The 18,715-nt window shown below is 40.4% G+C and overlaps 1 protein-coding gene across 1 annotated transcript in view; it reads left to right on the top strand.

Moving 5' to 3' along the window:
* The first annotated feature begins 406 nt into the window (after positions 1-406).
* Positions 407-18,715, top strand: part of KCMF1 (potassium channel modulatory factor 1) — a 50,917-nt gene continuing 32,608 nt past the window's right edge. The window contains exon 1 of the mRNA XM_061366086.1: positions 407-758. Within this exon, the coding sequence (XP_061222070.1) occupies positions 743-758 (16 nt within the window). The 5' untranslated portion in view covers positions 407-742. The remainder of the gene's footprint in view (positions 759-18,715) is intronic.

Raw genomic sequence — 18,715 nt, 5'->3', positions numbered from 1 at the left:
CTGCGCGCCCTCAGCGAGCCGGTCCGCACGGCTGCCGGAACGAGTAACACCGCTTGCAACTGAGCCACCACCTCGGAGCATGCGCTCTGGCTCTGCCACTGCTTCCCTCTTCCCTCCTCCCATCTCCCACCCCCCCCCGCCTTTTGCATAAAAACGCTGCTCAGGACGCGTCCCTATTACTTCTGGCGGATGCCCCATAGCAGAGGGGGTCGGTTACCTGCGCAATTTACTGCCCTGGAGCACTCCTCACCTTTGTCAGGGCTCTTAGCGCGCTCTGACCACGGGGCCACTACTGCCTTCACTCTCCCGCCCGGGAGCCAGGGGGGTAAGGTCGCGGCTCCTGCGGGGTAGTTCCGCCTCGGGAGGAGGTGGAACCGGCCCGGAGCTCCCCAGCGAGACCGCCGGGAGCGCCGCCGCCGCCGCCGTCGCTGCGGCAGCGGGCGGAGCGGGAGGCGGTGCCAACAGCCGACAGGGCCCAGAGTCAGAGAGTCACGACGCCCGGGAAGCCGCTGCCGCCGGACCCGCCCCCATCAGGGCGAGCGAGGGAGAGGGAGGAGGAGGCGCACGGAGGCACTCTATTCGCCGCTTCTGGTATCGTTGCTTTCGTCCCGGCCGTGCGTTCGGCCGCTCTGTCCGCTCACCGGAGCTCCGTGTGTGCCGCGGCCTGCGGCGAGGCCGCAGCGGCGCCGGAGGAGCCACCGGGAGCGCCAAGCAGGGCCCGGGCCACTACTTCTGGAGTAGGATGTCCCGACATGAAGGTGAGCGGCGCGGGACGCCAGGCCGCGGCGGCGGGGAAGCGTCCAGGGGCCCGTCCCGGCGTTAGGGCCTGGCGCGGCGCCGTTTCGGGCGGATCATCATGGCGGCGCCGCCGCCGGGAGCGGAGCCCACGGAGCCAACGGCGGAAGGAGGCCTCGGCGGCGGAGGGCGGCGGCTGGGCCCCGCTCTGCAGTGTCATGGGAGGGGAGGCGGCCGCTGCCGTTACGGCCCGTTTCCCCGCGCGGCCTGCGGAGGGCCCGGCCGCCTTCCTCCGCCGTCCCTCCGGGCGCGGAGCCGGCGCCTGCCGCCGCGCGGGTCCGGGAGGCGGCGGGGGCTGTTTCGCCCTTCTCCTCCCGCTCCTCCGTCTGAAGGACGGGCGGAGGGAGGTGGGGCCGGACCGGGCGGGTGTACGGAGCGCTCCGAGGCCCGGCCGGGGTGGGCGGTGGCGCGGGGTGGCCTGCCGACGTGTCGGCCGTCGCGGCTTGTCAGGCCGGGCACGGAGGTCCGGTTAGGGGGGTCGCGCCGGAAGAGCGGCCTGATTCCTGGGGGCCCTGGTAGTGCTGAGGGTCGCGCCCGGCAGGCGGGGAGCGGAGCCAGGCCTGGCGCGGGGCCTGTGGAGAGGTGTGCTGGCAGCCTGCGTGGCCCTGCCGAGGGGCAGCTTGTGTGCTGGTGGCCCCGGGAGCCGCCTCCTTGCTGTCCGTTTTGTCTTCTGACAGAGGAAACCAGTGCTGATGTAGTGGCATGTTTTGAGGCTTTAAGAGAGGCCATCAAAAGAAGCGTATTTTATGTGTTTGCCCTGGTCCCGCTGTGTTTACCGCTGTGGGTGAGTTCAGCGGGTAGTTCAGAATTAGTCAAAAGCAGCGGGATGGAGAGGGAGCTGGAAGCTGAGAAAGGAATTCCTACAGAAGGAGATGGGAGTGTGAAAACAAGCGAGAAAGTTACAAGATTTTCCTGTCCTTTAAGTGGGTAGGGTGCTTGGACTAGTATTACAGTACCTTCTAAAAGCACATTTTGTTACCTGAAAGGATAAGTTTCTGCCATGTTAGGAACTTATTTCAGCACCTGTCTCCATTTTCTCTGTATTACCTCATTTCTCATTTCTCTGTCGATACATTTCGACAGAAATGTTACGGGAGAGTTCAACATTTACGGCTAATAATGCTGCCTTCTAGTTGGTAGCTTGGTGCTGCATAGTGTATGGATGATGATGGATTTTTGGTGTCCTGTCATAATATTTTGCAGACTTTTTGTTTGTGCAAGTGTGTGTTTTTCTGTGTCAAAGAATAGTCTTCCCTGAATCCACTAGTTTTGGGGTGGTTTTTTTGGTTATTTTTTTAGTTAAAATTTAGTGGGGGTACCAAATTCTTCCTGTGTGTCTCTTGGTTTGTGTGGTCACACTCCCCCATCCTCCCCCCTTCCATTTTTCTGAAAGGGTGGAGATGAATTTCTGTATGATTAAAGATGCAGTTTTTAACAATAGTGAATGAAATGAGCCCTGATCACAGAGTTATAGCACCATTGTGGGATTAGACAATCTGTAAATCTCTCCTGTGATGCATGTATCCATGGTACTCTTTTTATAAAGTGCAGTAGTTAAATACAAGCTTTTCTAGCTTGAACAGCATAAAACTACAGAAGCAATATTGTGTGTTCTTTAGAATTATGTAGTGGCAAGTGCCTGGACTGTTAGAAAAAGTGATGATACATGCTAAAAAGACATTTTGGTCCTGGACCAGCAGGGACAACAGAGAAAAAGTGAAAGTAGGTTTCTTTGTGTTTCTGATGGAAGCTGTAGAATAAATTTTTCTGTTGTGTGTTAGGTTCTCTTTGTAGTAGGGAGAATTATATTCGCCTGGTTATCATAGAATCATAGAATAGTTCGGGTTGGAAAGGACCTTAAGGTCATCAAGTTCCAACCCCCCTGCCGTGGGCAGGGACACCTCGCCCTAAACCGTATTACCCAAGGCCTCATCCAACCTGGCCTTGAACACTGCCAGGGATGAAGCATTCACAACCTCCCTGGACAACCTACTCCAGTGCCTCACCACCCTAACAGGAAAGAATTTCATCCTTATGGTTGGTTATCTACTGATATTTTTAGGAGTGACTGTTAACAAAACTAGGCTTAATATTCTCTATCTGAAGCAAATTTCATCAGTGTTTGTTCTTTCTGGACATGCATTGTTAGAATAAACTGAAAAAATTGTCTTTTTCGGCTGATAAGTGAGTGTGAGTTTTAGTAATTTTATATTGTGAGTGTAGACTCCTTGTGTGTGTGCACACACACATGAGTGAAACACTGAGAACACTGTGAGATTGAAAACTACGACTGTCACTGTATCCTGATATATTTTTATTAAATCTAGTCTGTCTCTTAATTTCTCAGTGAGTCTCCTTTTCACACTTCTGATGTTTAGTTTTAGTCAACTTTAGTTACAGTTTCAGAATTACATTAATACAGGAAGTGTGGTTTTCCCACTTAATGGAAAAAGGACATGGATGCTTAATTTTGTTAGAAATCTGGAAATCCCTAGAAATGAAATCTTAAAAGAAAAAAAGTAATTTTTGTTTCAGATCTATGTGCTGTCATTTGTAACTGACAGTTTTTGATCCAGTGTGACTACTTTGGGAAGGGCTGTCTTGGAAGCATATGTTACAGAGGCAAAGCAAGCTTTAATCATGTTTAATATGTGGTATCTTTTCTGTGTGTTACCTTTAAAGTGGTCCACTGAAGGATTTACAGATTGTTCCTGACACAGTCTGGATGCTGTTCCAGTTTTAGGATGGGAAAGGATATCTCTGAAAGGGCAAACACTGAAGAAGCTGGAATTTCAAAGTCTAGGCACTTTAAGTAGGACATGAAGCATCTGATGGAGATCTTCCTTTCCACCAGGGTTTCTTAACTGTTTTCTTTGGTGTAATAATCCATGAAATACAATTGGTTGTTTAATAAAAAAAAAATTTTTTTTTATCCTTTGAAAAAAGTCTGAGCACTGCTCTGGGCTCATGTTTTTCCCAAATTTAGAAAAAGGGGCACAACTAGAACCCGAGTTATTGTTGCTCTTTTTTGAAATGTTCATTTCATGCTTCAGGGACTTCGTTGGTAATGCTGTCAAGAGTAGTTGTTAGTGTTTGTCCACCTCTTATTATTGCTAGTCATTATAATTTTTCAAAACCATTTTTGTTCTGTGATTTGCTGTTAAGAGACCAGCTATTCTCTGCCTTTGGTGTTGTAGAATGCAAGGTGAGGTCATCCCCTTGTCTTGGATTTCATGTTGTTCCCTTTATAGGAGCGACACGCTGTGTTTCTCTGGGTTAGCCCCTCTGTTGAGGAGTGTGTGGTGGTGTAATGTTTGGCAGCCCACAAGGAACAGGTAGGTAATTTTCTTTATACTCTAGAAAGTATGCCAGAAGGTATTATGCATATTACAGATTTTCTTTTTGTGGATGTGGATCTGGCAATGATTCTCTTCTATGACAGTAGATACCACCCAGGGCAGCTGAAAAATAGAGAGTCACAACTTCCAGGAATATCATTAGAAGACAATTTTTTTTTTCAGCTGCTTGTGTGAAACTAGGTTGCTGCAGTATTACTGGTCATAACAAGGTCCTGGCTTTAAGTTCCCTACGCCCAGCAGATCCAGCAGGCTCCCATTGCCACACTGCGCTGCTTGATTCTAAGTCTTGCATGCTCTGCACTGCTTTCCCAGCCCCAGTTCCATACTTTTGGTTTTCATTTTCACCAGGGGATGTATTCTTTAAGGTAAAAGAGCAGCAGTGCAGGTGGTGGTTGTTTTTGGTGGTGCCCATTTGTCAGCATTTTGTCAGAATTGACAAAGCTCTACAGTTAATCCTAGTCCCACATGAAGTTGTGGATGGATGATGGTAACAAAGCTGGGAAGGGATAGTGGTTGCTGTTAGCACCATGTGCAGTTTCCAGATGTTCTTTGCTAGCTTCAAGCTTGTTCTATTCAAGGAAGCTGGAGCTTCTGCTCCTTTTTTTTTTTTTTTGTGTGTGTGTCTGTACAAGTTTCTTGTGTATAGACCTTTAAATCGAGTGCTGTTTGTGGCAGAACAGTAAAAAAGTGTATCGTAAAAACAAAATACAGAGTATGCTTGAATAGGTACCAATTACATGAAAGCAGCAACTGTAACAGTAATGCTAGCTTCAGTCTTTCAGCTGTACAGTGATAAGAGTATGGGAGGGTGATGTTTTGTGTATGATCATGCTATAAAACAAAATTTTCCCCATAAACTTTCTGAAAAACATAAAAGCAAAAGTAATTTCTGCCCCTTGTAATTATGCAATAGCTGTGTTATGGTTGAGCTGCAGAAGGCTACTACAAACTTCTCTCAAGACAAATAGCACTCAGCAGTTGATAGGTAACTTTTAATTGTTCATGTAGTGTCAGTTTTAGAATTGCCACTAAATGCACTATTAATCTGTTTTGGCATGTAAAACTCTTAATTCAGGTAACAAGATCACGTATTTTTTCACACAAAATACTTTGAGATTCTGTGTTGCAGTATGGCACTTAATAGTGAAAAATGCATCTGTGGGACCATTTATAATTTGGTGCCTTGTGATGAATTTTAATCCTTTGCTTACATCTCCAAATACAAAAATTTGCTGTTCCACGATACAGAATAATCACGAATCTTTTCATATGTTGCTGCTTCTTAGATCTGTTTTGTAGAAAATCCAATTAAAGTTTTATTTGTAACATTAAGCAGTGGGTTTTTTTGGGAGTGTTGGTTGGTTGTTTTCATTTGGTGTTTTTGTTTGGGTATTTATTTTTTTTTTAGTTTGTGCTATTTGACTCTGACAAAGTGTTTTCTAACTGACTATGTCAAAGTATTTTATGCTGTTTTAATCTATGGTAGCATATTAATGCATATAGATAAAGGTATAATGAACTATCTAGTAAGGAGTCTGTGACAATTTAACTAGCAAGAACTATGTTAGGGGACAAAAATGTGAATGTTAAACAGCTGCAAATATGATCAGAAATACTGGCACTTAGTAATTTGCTTCATTATTAAACTGTTTGCTTTCAGTAAGAAACTGAATAATCAATAGAGAGCTGGACACATTAGTGATACGTTAACTGGCAAGATGCTTACTGGTTGGAGTCGACTAGATTTTAATTTTGAAAAAGGTTTCTGGCTCTAATGGTTTAGGAAGCATATTGAATGTGAACCAGTATGCTGCAGTCCTTGCAGATACTGTGAACAGGGTCCTCCAAAAACATTTGTAGAGGGAGACCCTTTTTTTTTTCCTTTAGGTTTCTAATAAAAATTAATACCATAGATCAAATATTCTTTGGGAAACAGGAGAAAAATATATGATCTAAATGATCAGTATTTAAAGCTTTCTCCTTAAAATACTGGCTATCAAAACTGGGAACAGAACTGTGATACTTTCAACAGCATTAGGTGGGTGTGAAGGGAAAAAATAATGGTGAAGTAATTCTTGCTTCCAAATGTTGAACTAGTAGAGACAGGGGATTCAGGGAAGTCTAGAGAGCCATGCGAGTTGCTTGAACAGTACTGAACAAATGATTTGTGCACATTAAATAAAAAGAAGCAGCTTTTAATGTTTATTTTACTGATGACATTTGAGGAAGAGTTGTGGGTGTCACTTCATAGTCACATCTTCATTGTTTCAGTTACTGTTAAGTACAAAAACAGAATAGTGAGTAATACAAAAAAAGTGTTACTACATTCAAGAAGCTGCTGGACACAGCAGCAGCTTTGAACATCGAAGAGTTGGGATGTGCCAGAACTTGGTTGCACAGACAGCACTAATTCAACTTCCTATGAGTATCTGCATTGTGTAATTTACACAGCTGCATGTAATCTACGCCATACCACCACTGCCTCCTTTAGGGTGCACAGGAGGGTTTTGTATGTTAGGCCACTCTTTCTGTTTGGGAGTGTACAGCAAATGAGCAGGTAGAGGCATTATGGGAAGAAAGAATGGCTGATGTGTTGACAGTATTTTATTGTGGAAAGTTGAATCAACCCTCCTGTTCGCTGCTGCAGAGTTCATATGAACTGCTAGGCAAGAATTCACTGGTGGCTATTAGCTGTTTGCTACTTGTATTATGGAGCCCAAAATTTGGAATTTTGGGATCTGAGCATTCATGACTGCAACTTTAGTATCTGAGTGATAAGCTTTGAAAATGCATGTAATGCTAGAAGAATGAATGATTCTGAAAAATGTCCTTGTCATATTAGATTTGGGCAGTTTGGTTCAGTGGACTAGCAGTTTCAATCTTGACATCCCTTGGTTTCCTTCTATTTCAAGAAAAGGAAAATAATGCTTAAAAGTGTTGTTAAGGTTAAATCATTGATATTTGTGCATTGATATAGCACTTAAGTGCTGTAGAGAAATGCTTGCAGGGAAAAGGCAGTGAGAAAACCCATAATCAATGAAAATTTTTGGAAGTGTGTAATAAAGACTGGGACTGACTGGTGATGATAAGCCAGAGATTTTTCTGTTTACTGAACACCATATGCTCTGGTGCACTGAGTGGGGTGGTATTTTTCTAGAAAGGAATGTAATGGTGCTACATTGCAGTTGGTATGTGTTCTGATCATGGATTGACACCAGGACAGGATACATATATTTTAATATGAGCAAAGTTGCAGGTTTTCACTGGTTTTATTCTTTGTCCTAAGTCTTCCACATGCAGTGCATTCTTCCCTCTACAGGATTTAGAATAGATGAGTGAACTTGGTAGCTGCAGGTTTTGAAAATTGAGTCATAGTGAAGAAGAGGTACACAAGCTTAGCTATAGGCAGCAGTTGCTCACCCATACAGAAACAGCATTATAAGGCATTGTGAGCACCTCGGGCAAGTTTCTTTCAGAGAACTCTGAAAGAGTCCTTTTAGTGACTCAGGACACATGTGAGTGGGAATCACTGCATGGATGGAAATATAAAAGGTGTTTATCTCAAAAAGGCTGATACAGGGAGGGAATCTGAAAAGTGTCATCTATGTAAGTCTGTGATCTCTCTTTCTGAACACAAGGAAATATTTAATGAATTCAAGAGGGTGATGAGAACTGAAGTGCTTTTCAATACAGTATGTAGTGACATTGTAGAGAACATTTTCACGGAAGGTTCTTGAGGCTACCTAATAGCAAGATTAAACAATTAAAGCTTTGATTTTTATCTTAAACTTTATATTCCAGGTGTCTTAATTATTTCTGATTCAAAAGTGGTTGTTGAGTATGTCAGATCTTATTTCCCTTTTGATTCCTATGCCTTTCACTGAAGCATCACCTGAACATCTGTTTTGAACATACTCCTGTGCATTTTTATTCATGTGGTCTGTACAGTTACCCACATTTTTCTGATTAGCATTATTATAATGAATTTTGGCACTATGAAGTGGGGCCAGTTTTAATTCAGTGTGGAGCATAGAGGTAAGATCATTTGTTTCACTGGTTTAGGCTATATGTGTAAACCCAAGGCTTCAGTTTAGAGCTGTTTAAAAGGTTTTATTTGGCTTATTGACATTTACTGACTTGATAAGTGAGGTCTGTACCAAATGAAAATTGTGGGGCATCATCATAGAAGTGTCAACATCTTTAGTGTGATTATTATCACTTCTGCATTGGGCTCGGAATGGTATTTCAAAGGTTTGTACAGGTGATGGCTTAAATTCTGCCAGTTGAAGTCACTGGTTCTAGTTTGGAATTAGTTTCAAGTGCGAGTAGAAGTCACTGAAGCTTCAGGCATATTTGGAAGCACTTATTTTTCCTCCCTTTTTTCCTCCAGCCAGGTTTTGAGAATGTAGCTTGAATGAGTGTTAGGGGTAGGATGGATTTGCCTGATGGAGTTTTTATCTTTCTTTTAATGCTAAAATACTTAATTTTTTAGGCTTACCCTATGATTTGCCTTTGTACAAGAATTCATCTTTTTACTCCTTGCCACCCTGCAGTGAATTTCAAGATTGTGTTAATTCTTTCGTGGTTGCTTTATATGGAGCTTCTAGGAGATTCTGAAAGTCACCCTTCTTTCAGTTGGAGACCTGGGTAACACGTTTTCATTACAATTAAGCAGGGAACCTGAACACAGGAGGCCATGCCACTTCTCTCACATTTGCAAGTGGGGTAACAGGTGGAGATTTTATGTCTTGCCAGAGGCACTCAGGAAAGTCTTCTACAGTCAGGAATTAATGATCCTGTACTTCATTACAGTGAGCTTTGTGTATGTTCCATTCTTCCAAATTTTTTGACTCATTAGGACAGATTGGTGACTTATACTGTTTGCAGCAGTCACTTCATGTAGCTGCAGTATAGGATTTAAAACTTGTTTCAAGTTTTTGTATTCACACAGAATTTTGTATTTTCATGAAATTACTATTGAACCTGTTCTACATTTGATTTGGATCATTCCACTGTTACTCACAGACCATATCCAGCTGAAGAATATTAATTAAGAAAACAAAACGAAACAAAAACCAAATCAGTTTTTAAGAATGTATTGCAAAAGAAAGATGAAGCAACAGACAAAGTTTAAAACATAAAATTATAACTCCTTTTTTTTTTTTTTCTTACCTCAGGTCAGATTTGGTCTACCCCCATCACTTCTGCCACTTCCTGGTGCCAGATTCTTTTTGGGAGGCAATGTTTCTTGTCTTGACTGACAAGAGGTGCTGTCTCTGGTAGGATAAATTATCTTCTTTGCTTTCCTTCTTTTTGTCTTTGATCTCTTTATCTTTCACCCTCTTATTTCCTTGTCATTATTCTTCCTTCCCTTTGCTGTGCTCTCCCTCTCCAGCTTTCCTTCTTAAAATGCCCTAGGGTGGGATTTTCAGAAACAGTTGTAGAAGGTACAGATCCATGTTGGGTTCAAGGGCACTAGGTGTTTAATGCGTGCCTCTGTAAGCCTCTTCAAAAAGGAAAGCTCTGTTGTTTCTGGTGGAATAACTAGTCCTCTCTTATTCCAGAAAATAGCTCTTGCTAAAAAAATGTTTTTAGGCAGCAGTTTCTCTGACCTGTTGCAGAAATTGATTTGTAGTGGGATTTTTAGTTATATGAGACAAGGTGACCTTAGTAGTGAAATTTTTTTACTTACTAGTCTAGACTATGACTAAGGAATTCTTTAGTTATTTGTTGAGGAGAGTCATTGTTTACAGAATATTCAGTAACACTTGATTCCTGCTGTAAATGGTGTTTAAGGTCCGACATCTGTTAGCTTATTGATACTAAATCAGCCAGTATTCTTGGCCAGAGGTGACTACTGTTGGCCAGCTCTCTTAGACTGTATTTACCCTAAAAAAAAATTAAAAGATGAGGTAAAGTCTTCATATATAAACAGTGTAGAAGTTAGCATGAATTAATGTGATAGATGGGATAAAATAGTTTGAGAATATCAATATTGATATTAGGATTGTAATTTTAAATCTATTTCTAAACAAATTGTGTGTCTCTGCAGACCACCTGCGTTGCTGTACAGATGTTTGATAGTATGGCAGAATTTCATGGCATCTTCTGGAAGTAAAAACCTGGGTATATGCCTAGAACAACATTAGACTTCCTTGGAGGCTGGGTGAAGGCATCCTGGAGGAGGCTGGTTGCAAAGCAGTGTTGTGAGCTTTTAAGCAGGTCATATTCTCTGGGTGCTTATCTCAAGTACCCTAGCTCCAGCAGTAATAGATCATACAAGATTTTCAAGGTCAGAAATGCATTAGGATATAGTCATGTAAGAATTTCTTGTGTGATTGTCAGTAACATCTGCCTTTAATTCCAAGTAAATGATTCTGGTAAAAAGTAATGTTCCATTTTACTGGTAATATATTTTTTGCATAACTTATCAGTGTGTGTATTAGCTTAGAAATCTGTATTCAGCTGGAATAAATTTGAAGCTTCTGAGAGTCTTGACTATACACCTTTGTTGGTTGGACTTCCTTTTGTGATAAAATTAAATTAGCTCTAAAGAAATGTGTGGCTAGGGCACAAAGGCTTGCCTGTGCTCAAATTACAGTCACCTCGCCTTCACTTCAACAAAAGTGAATGCTTGAATTATTGCATGTACTTGCATACATTTTTAGTACGAGCAGTAACAATGAAATGTGCCTGAAACAAAAGGTGCTTAGTGTATGTAAACACCAGTGTACATAGTGTATTATGTGTATATTGGCATGCGAGATGAGTTGTGGTTTGTCTCTGCAAGTGGAAAAATTCTGTAGTGAGAAGCACCTTGTAATTCCCTGGTGAAACTGGGTCTGTAAGAGCAGCTTCACCAAGACTAATAGTGGTGAAACATGGGTCGCAACTAGGTGGACATAGTTCTGCCACTGCAGTTTCGAGAGTTTCTTCTGATTTTGTTTCTTTCTGAAAATACCTAAGGCCGCTAACTTCAGCACCAAATTATTATTAGTATCATTATTCACATGTCCAGAGCAGACTTTCTCCCTAAACCTAGCTGTAAGAAATGTAAGATTGGGAAAGAGAATGCAGGATGCCCTTGAAGAAAGACACCTAAGCTTTGCAAAGATAAGCTGTAGAGAATGCAGAGCTTTCTATGTCATGAATAATTTTTTTTTCCATCTAGGTATGCATAAAATAGCTCAGATGATCTTAATTCCATACTTACCCCTTGCTGTCCTCTGTACTGTTCTGATAAGATGAAAATGTCAGTAAATGCAGTTTGTTCTCTGATTGTACAGGCAGAAGTTGGTTACTTCTGCTGTAAACCACAGCCAAGGTGATTTTTTTACTGTTTAGGCTCGTATTTGTTGGTTATTGTAATTAGATACCTTACAGATTTAAGAAGATGGAGTAGAAACTGTCTAGAGTATCTTGACTCAGGAGGAGGTCAGACACATTTTCAATCTCTCTCCATTGGTTATTTTCAATTTTGGTAAACTGCAGAGTTTTTTTGGTTTTGGGGTTGGTTGATTTTTTTTTTGGTTCCCCCCCGCCCCCCCTTCCCCCCCATCCTGAATGCAGAAAGGGTGTACACTGTGATCTGCAAGTATCTTCTTGCTGGTGGTTTTGCCATAAGTACTGTGAATTGCCAGGCACTATGATGACATGCTAGTCTTCCTTACTCTGGAAGAATTCTGTGATAAACTGGGAAAATAGCTTCAGATTTTGCTATAGAAGACTGGTTTTATAGGTGAAGATTTGTAAGTGAAGATTCCTTAGAATAATAATAAGACTCTTAACTATTGGAGCCAGTTATTGGGACATTTAATTCTTGTACCTCAGCTTATTATATAACAAAGCTGAGTTGTTATTTTGTTCCTGGAAGCATTAGCAATTCAAGGAAAGGCACCAGAAAGCTGAAGGAGTGGATTGTTGAGAATTATGTGCTAGAATATAGTTTATATAGGTAGGAATAAAATGCTTTGAGGAGGTAATTGACTGAAGTGCAGGACTAGCTTTGAGGAATACTGTTATGTATTTTTTCAGAGCAAATATTTCATGTCTGCGGCTGGTGAATGCTGTTCATAGTGCTTGCATTAAATTTGTGTTGGGCTTCTTCCAAACCTGTTTTCCTTTCTTCTGATGTCCTTATTCACGAATGCCTTTGAAGAAGGCAGACACTTTCTTAAGTTGTGTAATATGACACTGCATTGAATGTGCCTAATCTGTAAGATGACACTCTGTGCATGCTCTTCCATAGTGCTAAGCATTTGGAGTTCTTGGCAGTGCATAGCAATTGTGGAAGTCTGTACTGTAGCTTCTTCCAGTGAATCCACCACCTTAGCGTTAAAGAAGACTGAAGTAATGTGTAAGTAATGCATGAATGATTGTGAATCCATTTGTTTTCCTCCAACAATTGTAAGGCATCTTGTAATTGTACATAAGAAAAAAGGACTTGCTATGGGCTGTTCCATAGGCTCTAAGTTGCTGTACATGGGTCTGTTAGCTGTATGAAAGATGCCTGCAAATCTTAAAAAAGCTTCAAAACTCTAGCTGTAAAATATATTTTTTTTTGTGGACAGTATCTCAGGTGCACTGTCATATCTCTTTCTTCCTGAAAACTTAATGTGGAACTTAATGTGTATCAGTGAAGGTAAGGTAGCTGCCAGCTCTAGTGTCTGTGGAAGAGTCTGGAAGAAAAGTAGTTAATGCTTACTCTTTCCTGTAGGAGCTGGTGTGTTGTGACAGTTGATAGAGAGCTCAGAAAATCTGTTAAAATAAGTTGGCTTAAAGTTGTATTGGGAATGTGGACATTCTGATCTACAGAATGGGCTGAAGGTCTCTCTTCGTCCCTGCTCTTTGATGACACCACCTTGAAGACTGCCAAGATAAACATAGTTTAGTGTTCATACCCAACCTCAGTTATGGCTACCTAGATTAAAAGGCTGTGTTATTTTTGTGGTGAAACTAGTTGCATGGTTGGTACGCATTCCCAAAATCAAACTTGAGCATCCAACAGAATGCAGTGATAAGGCAGCCTTAAAAAATATTTGTGTTTAAAGAACTACAAAAGAAGTAGTTCTGCTGAAGATGCAAGTATGAGGGTGTGTGGTTTTGCTCATAAGCATCTGCAAATTTGGAATAGCTCAGTTTAGTGGGTGAAAACTACCTTTCTGTGTGAAATTCAAGCAGTCCAGTGGCAAGTGGAAAACAGAGCTTAAAAGTTAGTCTCAAAGTGTAAAGAAGTTGCAATTTTCAATGTTATGAACGCACTATGTGCTTCCAAGTTGCAGAACAGAGAAAATAAATACCTCTGGTGTCTCCATCTTTCCCAGCTTCATTATCTAGATTTTCTTTGGTAGTATCTTCATATTACAGCTTTTTTTCCTAATAGGTAGATAATTTAAAAACTTCTTTCCATGAATATCTACCAGATTTGTTTGTACAGTTTGCTTTTTTCCTTGTTGTGTGCATTTTGTGGCTGCAGCATGGCATCTAAGCTTACATAAGAAGTAGTGAGACCTAATGGGTTTTGACTCTCCTCTCGTTTTTCGTGGATTATGAAGGGAGGTATATTTTGCTAAAAGGCTGTAGTATTAGGCATTGCTTTATTGTTGTCATTCAGCAAATAAATAAAAATATTTCTATTAATGTCTCTCTGCTATTTTCATTTAGGAAAAACATCTTTTTTGTTAAAGCTTAATTTCCAGACTTTTAGAACTCTTGAAAATAAGTGGGGGTTTTATTGTTGTTTGGTTTGGTGATTTTTTTATTTTTTTTTAGTTGCCATTCAATTGTTAAATTAGGTCCCTGTACTAAGTATTCCTCTGCAAGTGCAAGTTTCAGACTGTTTTCATCTAGATGATGATCCTTTGTGCAGATGCGGTTTCCCAAATGTTTGTGTGATGTTAACTCTGAATTTCTTGTTCTAGAGCAAGGTTGAATTATAGAGATGAGGGGCTGCAGAAGGCTTTTGTCTGAAGGAAAGTGATAGGGGTTATACCTGACTCCTGTGGTGTAAGTCAGTGCTTGGCAATTTGCTTCATTAAAGATTTAAGTGATCCCAGTTTTGGTAGGAAAGAACAAAAATGTCAATTTTTTGTCCTTTATTTTGCCTTCTAATGTCTCTACCTGCAGCAAAACAATTGCATTGAAAACACAGTGATAGTTCTGTTCAGAGTTGTTTTGCCCTCCACTTGAAAATAGGTGGTCTAAATACTGACATTAATGTATCTTTTCTATACAGATAAAAAGAGGTTGTTTTTATCTTTGTAGGTGACTGCTTTCACTTGTGGGAATAAAAATGAACTCTCCTTCCTGTCCTTTAATGATTGTAGTTTTATGGCAGAATAATAGCGAAGCTGATGAACTTTGTGTTTTCTACAGTAAATGGATCCCTTGTAACTTGGTTTGACAGGCTTACAAATTATTTTTTTACCTCCATACTTTTCCCAAGTGATGCTTTTCTTTTTAGTGTGTTGGATTAAAAATCCAATTGTCTAGTGTTTTTCCTGAGAAACTGGTTTAATTTGAGGATGGGTTTGAACAGAAATACTGCTTCTAAAGCAGTTTTTCCTAAAAAGAACAAAAAAACATTGTGTAAGAGACTGCGCTAAAAAAGGTTAAGTACTGAAGATTCGTGAATTGTAATCTGTAAATCAGTGAGGGCTTTTAGTGTTTAGTGATAGATTAAAGGCTGTTTGGGAAAATTATTTGACTCATTATTTTCAAATTGTTAGTGTGATTAGTAAATCATTCTGAAAAGTATAAAAGATGGATGGGACTCTCAGAAGTGTTCAGAAGGTTATGTTCTGATTATCTTTGGCTTTTTGTATATGTGTGGTATAAAAGGAGAACTAAAAAAAAAACCCCAAACAACCTTACAAGTAACAAAGCTAAATGAGTATCTTCCTTATGAGAAGAAGAAAGGCATTTGGTGTAGCTGGGTTTCCCATCCATGGAATGTATGAGCAATTGGCAAAGAAGAATATGCCATGGGAAGCTGGAAAGAAGGGGAGAGAGGAGTGGAACAAACTGAAACCTGACTGAAGTAGGCATGAAACCTTCTTTTTTTGCTTGAGGTTACTGCATTTCCCACAGCACTTTTATGGTGTAGCTTTCCCATCATAAGCAATTGTAGGTTCTGCAGGCATGTTATCAGTCTGAGAAGCTGTTCTCCAATGGTGTGGAAGTAGAAGTGGCTGCCAAGGCTGTCTGTGTTCATAGAAAGAAAAATGCCTTGGAAAGGCCAGGGTAGAATGTTGCTACTACTTAAATTAATATACTGAAGGTTTTTTGACCTTCTATTGCCATTTTAAAAAATAAAGTTTCTAGGTCTCTTGTGGTGTTAAGATAAATTCCTTTCATGGCATTATGGTGCCATTCAAGGTGGTGATTTTGAAGGTAGGCTGTAAGCTTCAAAGTATTCTTGTACTCCTTTCTGTAAACTTAGTTAGATGATAGGGGGGAATCTAGGTATGTCCGCCTGCTGTATATCTGACATCACTGCTTTCCTTAGTGAAGAGGACAACTGCTTGTTCTTCTTTCCGTCCCTCTCCCAGCTGCCTTTGGATGTGTCTTTCTGACATGAAAAGTCTGTGTATTTCTAGACCACCTTGTGCAAGACATGGCTATCATGAGACATAAAATCGCAAGGTATTGCTTCGAAAGCTGGAACACTTGCTGCATGAAAACTTTTTTCTTACACTTTTAGCCCCATTGGAGCCCAGCCGGTGCAGTTCCCTGTATTGCTGCCTTTACTAAATCTTCCCTCTTCTCTGTTCTGCAGGGGAGAAAGGCAAACATGGCAAACATTATTTGGGGAATATTTAAGATGGTCAGGAGTGATTCTAAGAGTGTGAAAGGAAGTAAAGCTTGTGTATTTGGATACAAACTATGCATAGAATCATAGAATGGTTTGGGTTGAAAAGGATCTTAACATCGTCCAGTTCCAATCCACGTGCCATGGGCAGGGACACCTCACACTAAACCATGTCACTCAAGGCTCTGTCCAACCTGGCCTTGAACACTGCCAGGAATGGAATATTCACAACTTCCTTGGGCAACCTGTTCCAGTGCCTCACCACCACCCTCCAAGTAAAGAACTTCTTCCTTGTATCTAACCTGAACTTCTGGTTTTATTTTGAGCCCATTCCCTTTGTCCTGTTACTACCGTGTCTGATGAAGAGCCCCTCTCCAGCATCCACGCATAGGGTGTACCTAAACAGAGTATTTAATTTCTGCTAAGCTTTTTGTGAAGGTAAGATTTTGCAAGGAAAACTGATGACTTTTGCCTCTGCCAGGTGTGTTGAGTGTTGAAGTTTTATCTGCCTGAAACAGTGGCTCATTGAAAAAGGAGTCAGGACTATGAATAGTCTTCAAGCACTCTGACTTCCCTGATTAGTTGAGCCATACTGCTCCCATGCCTGATTGGGCTTGTCTTGTTTGCCTTGCTTGTTTTTCCCTTTTCCTTTTTCTGTTTTCTTAAATAATATTCTAAGCCAAAATATATAGAGGTTTACTTTCTGAGAAGACTACCTCTTAATTCTTCCAGGGCTAGAGAGAAGTGCCAGTTATTCTGATTAATTTCCTTTTAGGGTTTTCTCAGTGTTTATTCATGTTTCTTACACATCTGAAATCCATTTGTGTATGATGCTCTTTTCCCCCAACCCAGTTCTCTTTTGAGTTGGTGTTTGTCTGAGCTGCATATATTTGTTTCTTTAATCCTGAAAGAAACATGGTAACCTACTTGCTGGTGTCCTCTTAAATGAGAAACTTTTGATTTTACTAGATACAGGATTTAGCCCAGTGCTGTTACTCTTGTTTTTGTGCCCTGGCACTGTTTACAGCTTCCTCAGTTTAACTATTTTTCTGTTAATAGAATTCACGTGCTGTTTGCCATTTTTTAAATTAACAGTTGTTAAATAAGATCATGTCTGGTTCCAGTTCCCTTTGCTGCTACATTACAAACTTTCTGTGCTCTGATAAATGTATTGCAATTTGTTTAATTTTAATGGGTTTACAGTGCTTTAACAGGCTTTCATGTTGTGAGAGTTCTGATGGTCAAATTGCAGAAGTAATAAAACAGAAGATGGAAGGCACAGCAAATATTATTGAAGGAAGTTTCAAATATAATAGCTATTCTGTAAAAATGGATTCCACATTTGTATTTTGCTAAACAAAATTCCTTAGATAAAAACAGGATACATTAATGTAAAAATGTTTTGAGAATTGGTTTTCTGCAGCTGCTTTCTTATCTTACCTGAAGGACTTGCCTGTGAACTTCTTAAAATCCTTTTTTCATTCATGCTTGCTTTTTTGTATTTTGGCACAGGGATGTGGATTACTCCTCCCCTCCCCCCGCTCTTTTCAGTGTAGACAAATTTGTTCTCTGTTATGGAGGGTAGGAAAGTATTCCACCTAGCTTGACAGGAAAGTAGGTTTTTGCATCATATGCTGTCTGGTAAAATGATGTCTAATAAAGTCCAGAGTTTTCAGTAGCCTCTGGATCAGTTTCTGGTTTGTTTGGTGTCCCAGCAGTGTATTTCGGGAGATGAAGGAACTGCAGATTTGTATGTAAAATGGCAACCCATAAAAAATTGCTTTTTATTGTGTAGAGGGAATGTTTGTTTAAGATTGACATGAGTTGATTGGGGTTATTGTGTGCATGCTTGTACAGAACTTATGTTGTTCTATTTCAGGTCAGAGTAAATGAGCAATACGTAAACCTCATCTTCCAGAGTATCTGTATAATATCTTCTTTTTCAGTGATTTAGTACTTGAACAAATTAACTTTACAACGATTTTTGGGCAGTGATCAATAAAATCATATAGATCTTTTTGTTGTATTTTTTTTGAAGGTGATCTTCAAGAGAAGGCTTCATGCACAGGATTTACTAGTTAGCTGGTAAATCATTCATATAGGGTTATAAGAAAACTTCTCTTTGCAAAGGTGATACTGAAACCACTAGGGTTTATGGGATCTATTTTAAAAAATTAAGATGTTCACTTGGTGTTTATATTTGCATTGGGCAGCAGCAAAATTGTTCTTGACCCGCTGTATAAATGAATGTTACTGGTGTCATGGGATGCCATCTACTGGGCAGTATGATTGGTAAATGAGGGATAAGTAGAATCTGCCAGCAGGAGTAGTAAATTCTAAAGTAAAACTACTTAAAAATTTCTTTAAGATACTGAACTACAAATACCTTGCTAGCATTCCAGTATGCTTTTCAAAGTTGTAAAAGCAGCTCTACTTGTTATGGTTAGATATTATATAGTTAGGTCTGGTGGCCTTCCTCTCAAAGTTAGATCTTGAGAAGAGATGTGCAGTGATTTTTTTCAGGATCCAGTTAACATTTGATGGTGTGTTAGGGAAATATAAATGGTTGTAACATTTTATTCTTAAGCTGATTTTAGTACTACATTATTAAAAATAATTTGTGTAATCAAATAGAAATGCATGGACTGACTTACAAAGATGACATTCATGTTAGGAAGCGGCAGAATGAAATTAACTAGCACAACTTTCTTTCAGTCCTTACATGCAGACCTTAAGATAGTAAATTTGATTA

Source organism: Neopsephotus bourkii, unplaced genomic scaffold (assembly GCF_033783945.1).
Source record: "Neopsephotus bourkii isolate Nb327-2 ecotype Australia unplaced genomic scaffold, CSIRO-AGI_Nbou_v1 NB_1298, whole genome shotgun sequence".
Classification (NCBI taxonomy): Eukaryota; Metazoa; Chordata; class Aves; order Psittaciformes; family Psittacidae; genus Neopsephotus; species Neopsephotus bourkii.
The sequence above is the reverse complement of the archived record's forward strand: the minus strand, read 5'-3'. Positions and strand labels throughout refer to the sequence as shown.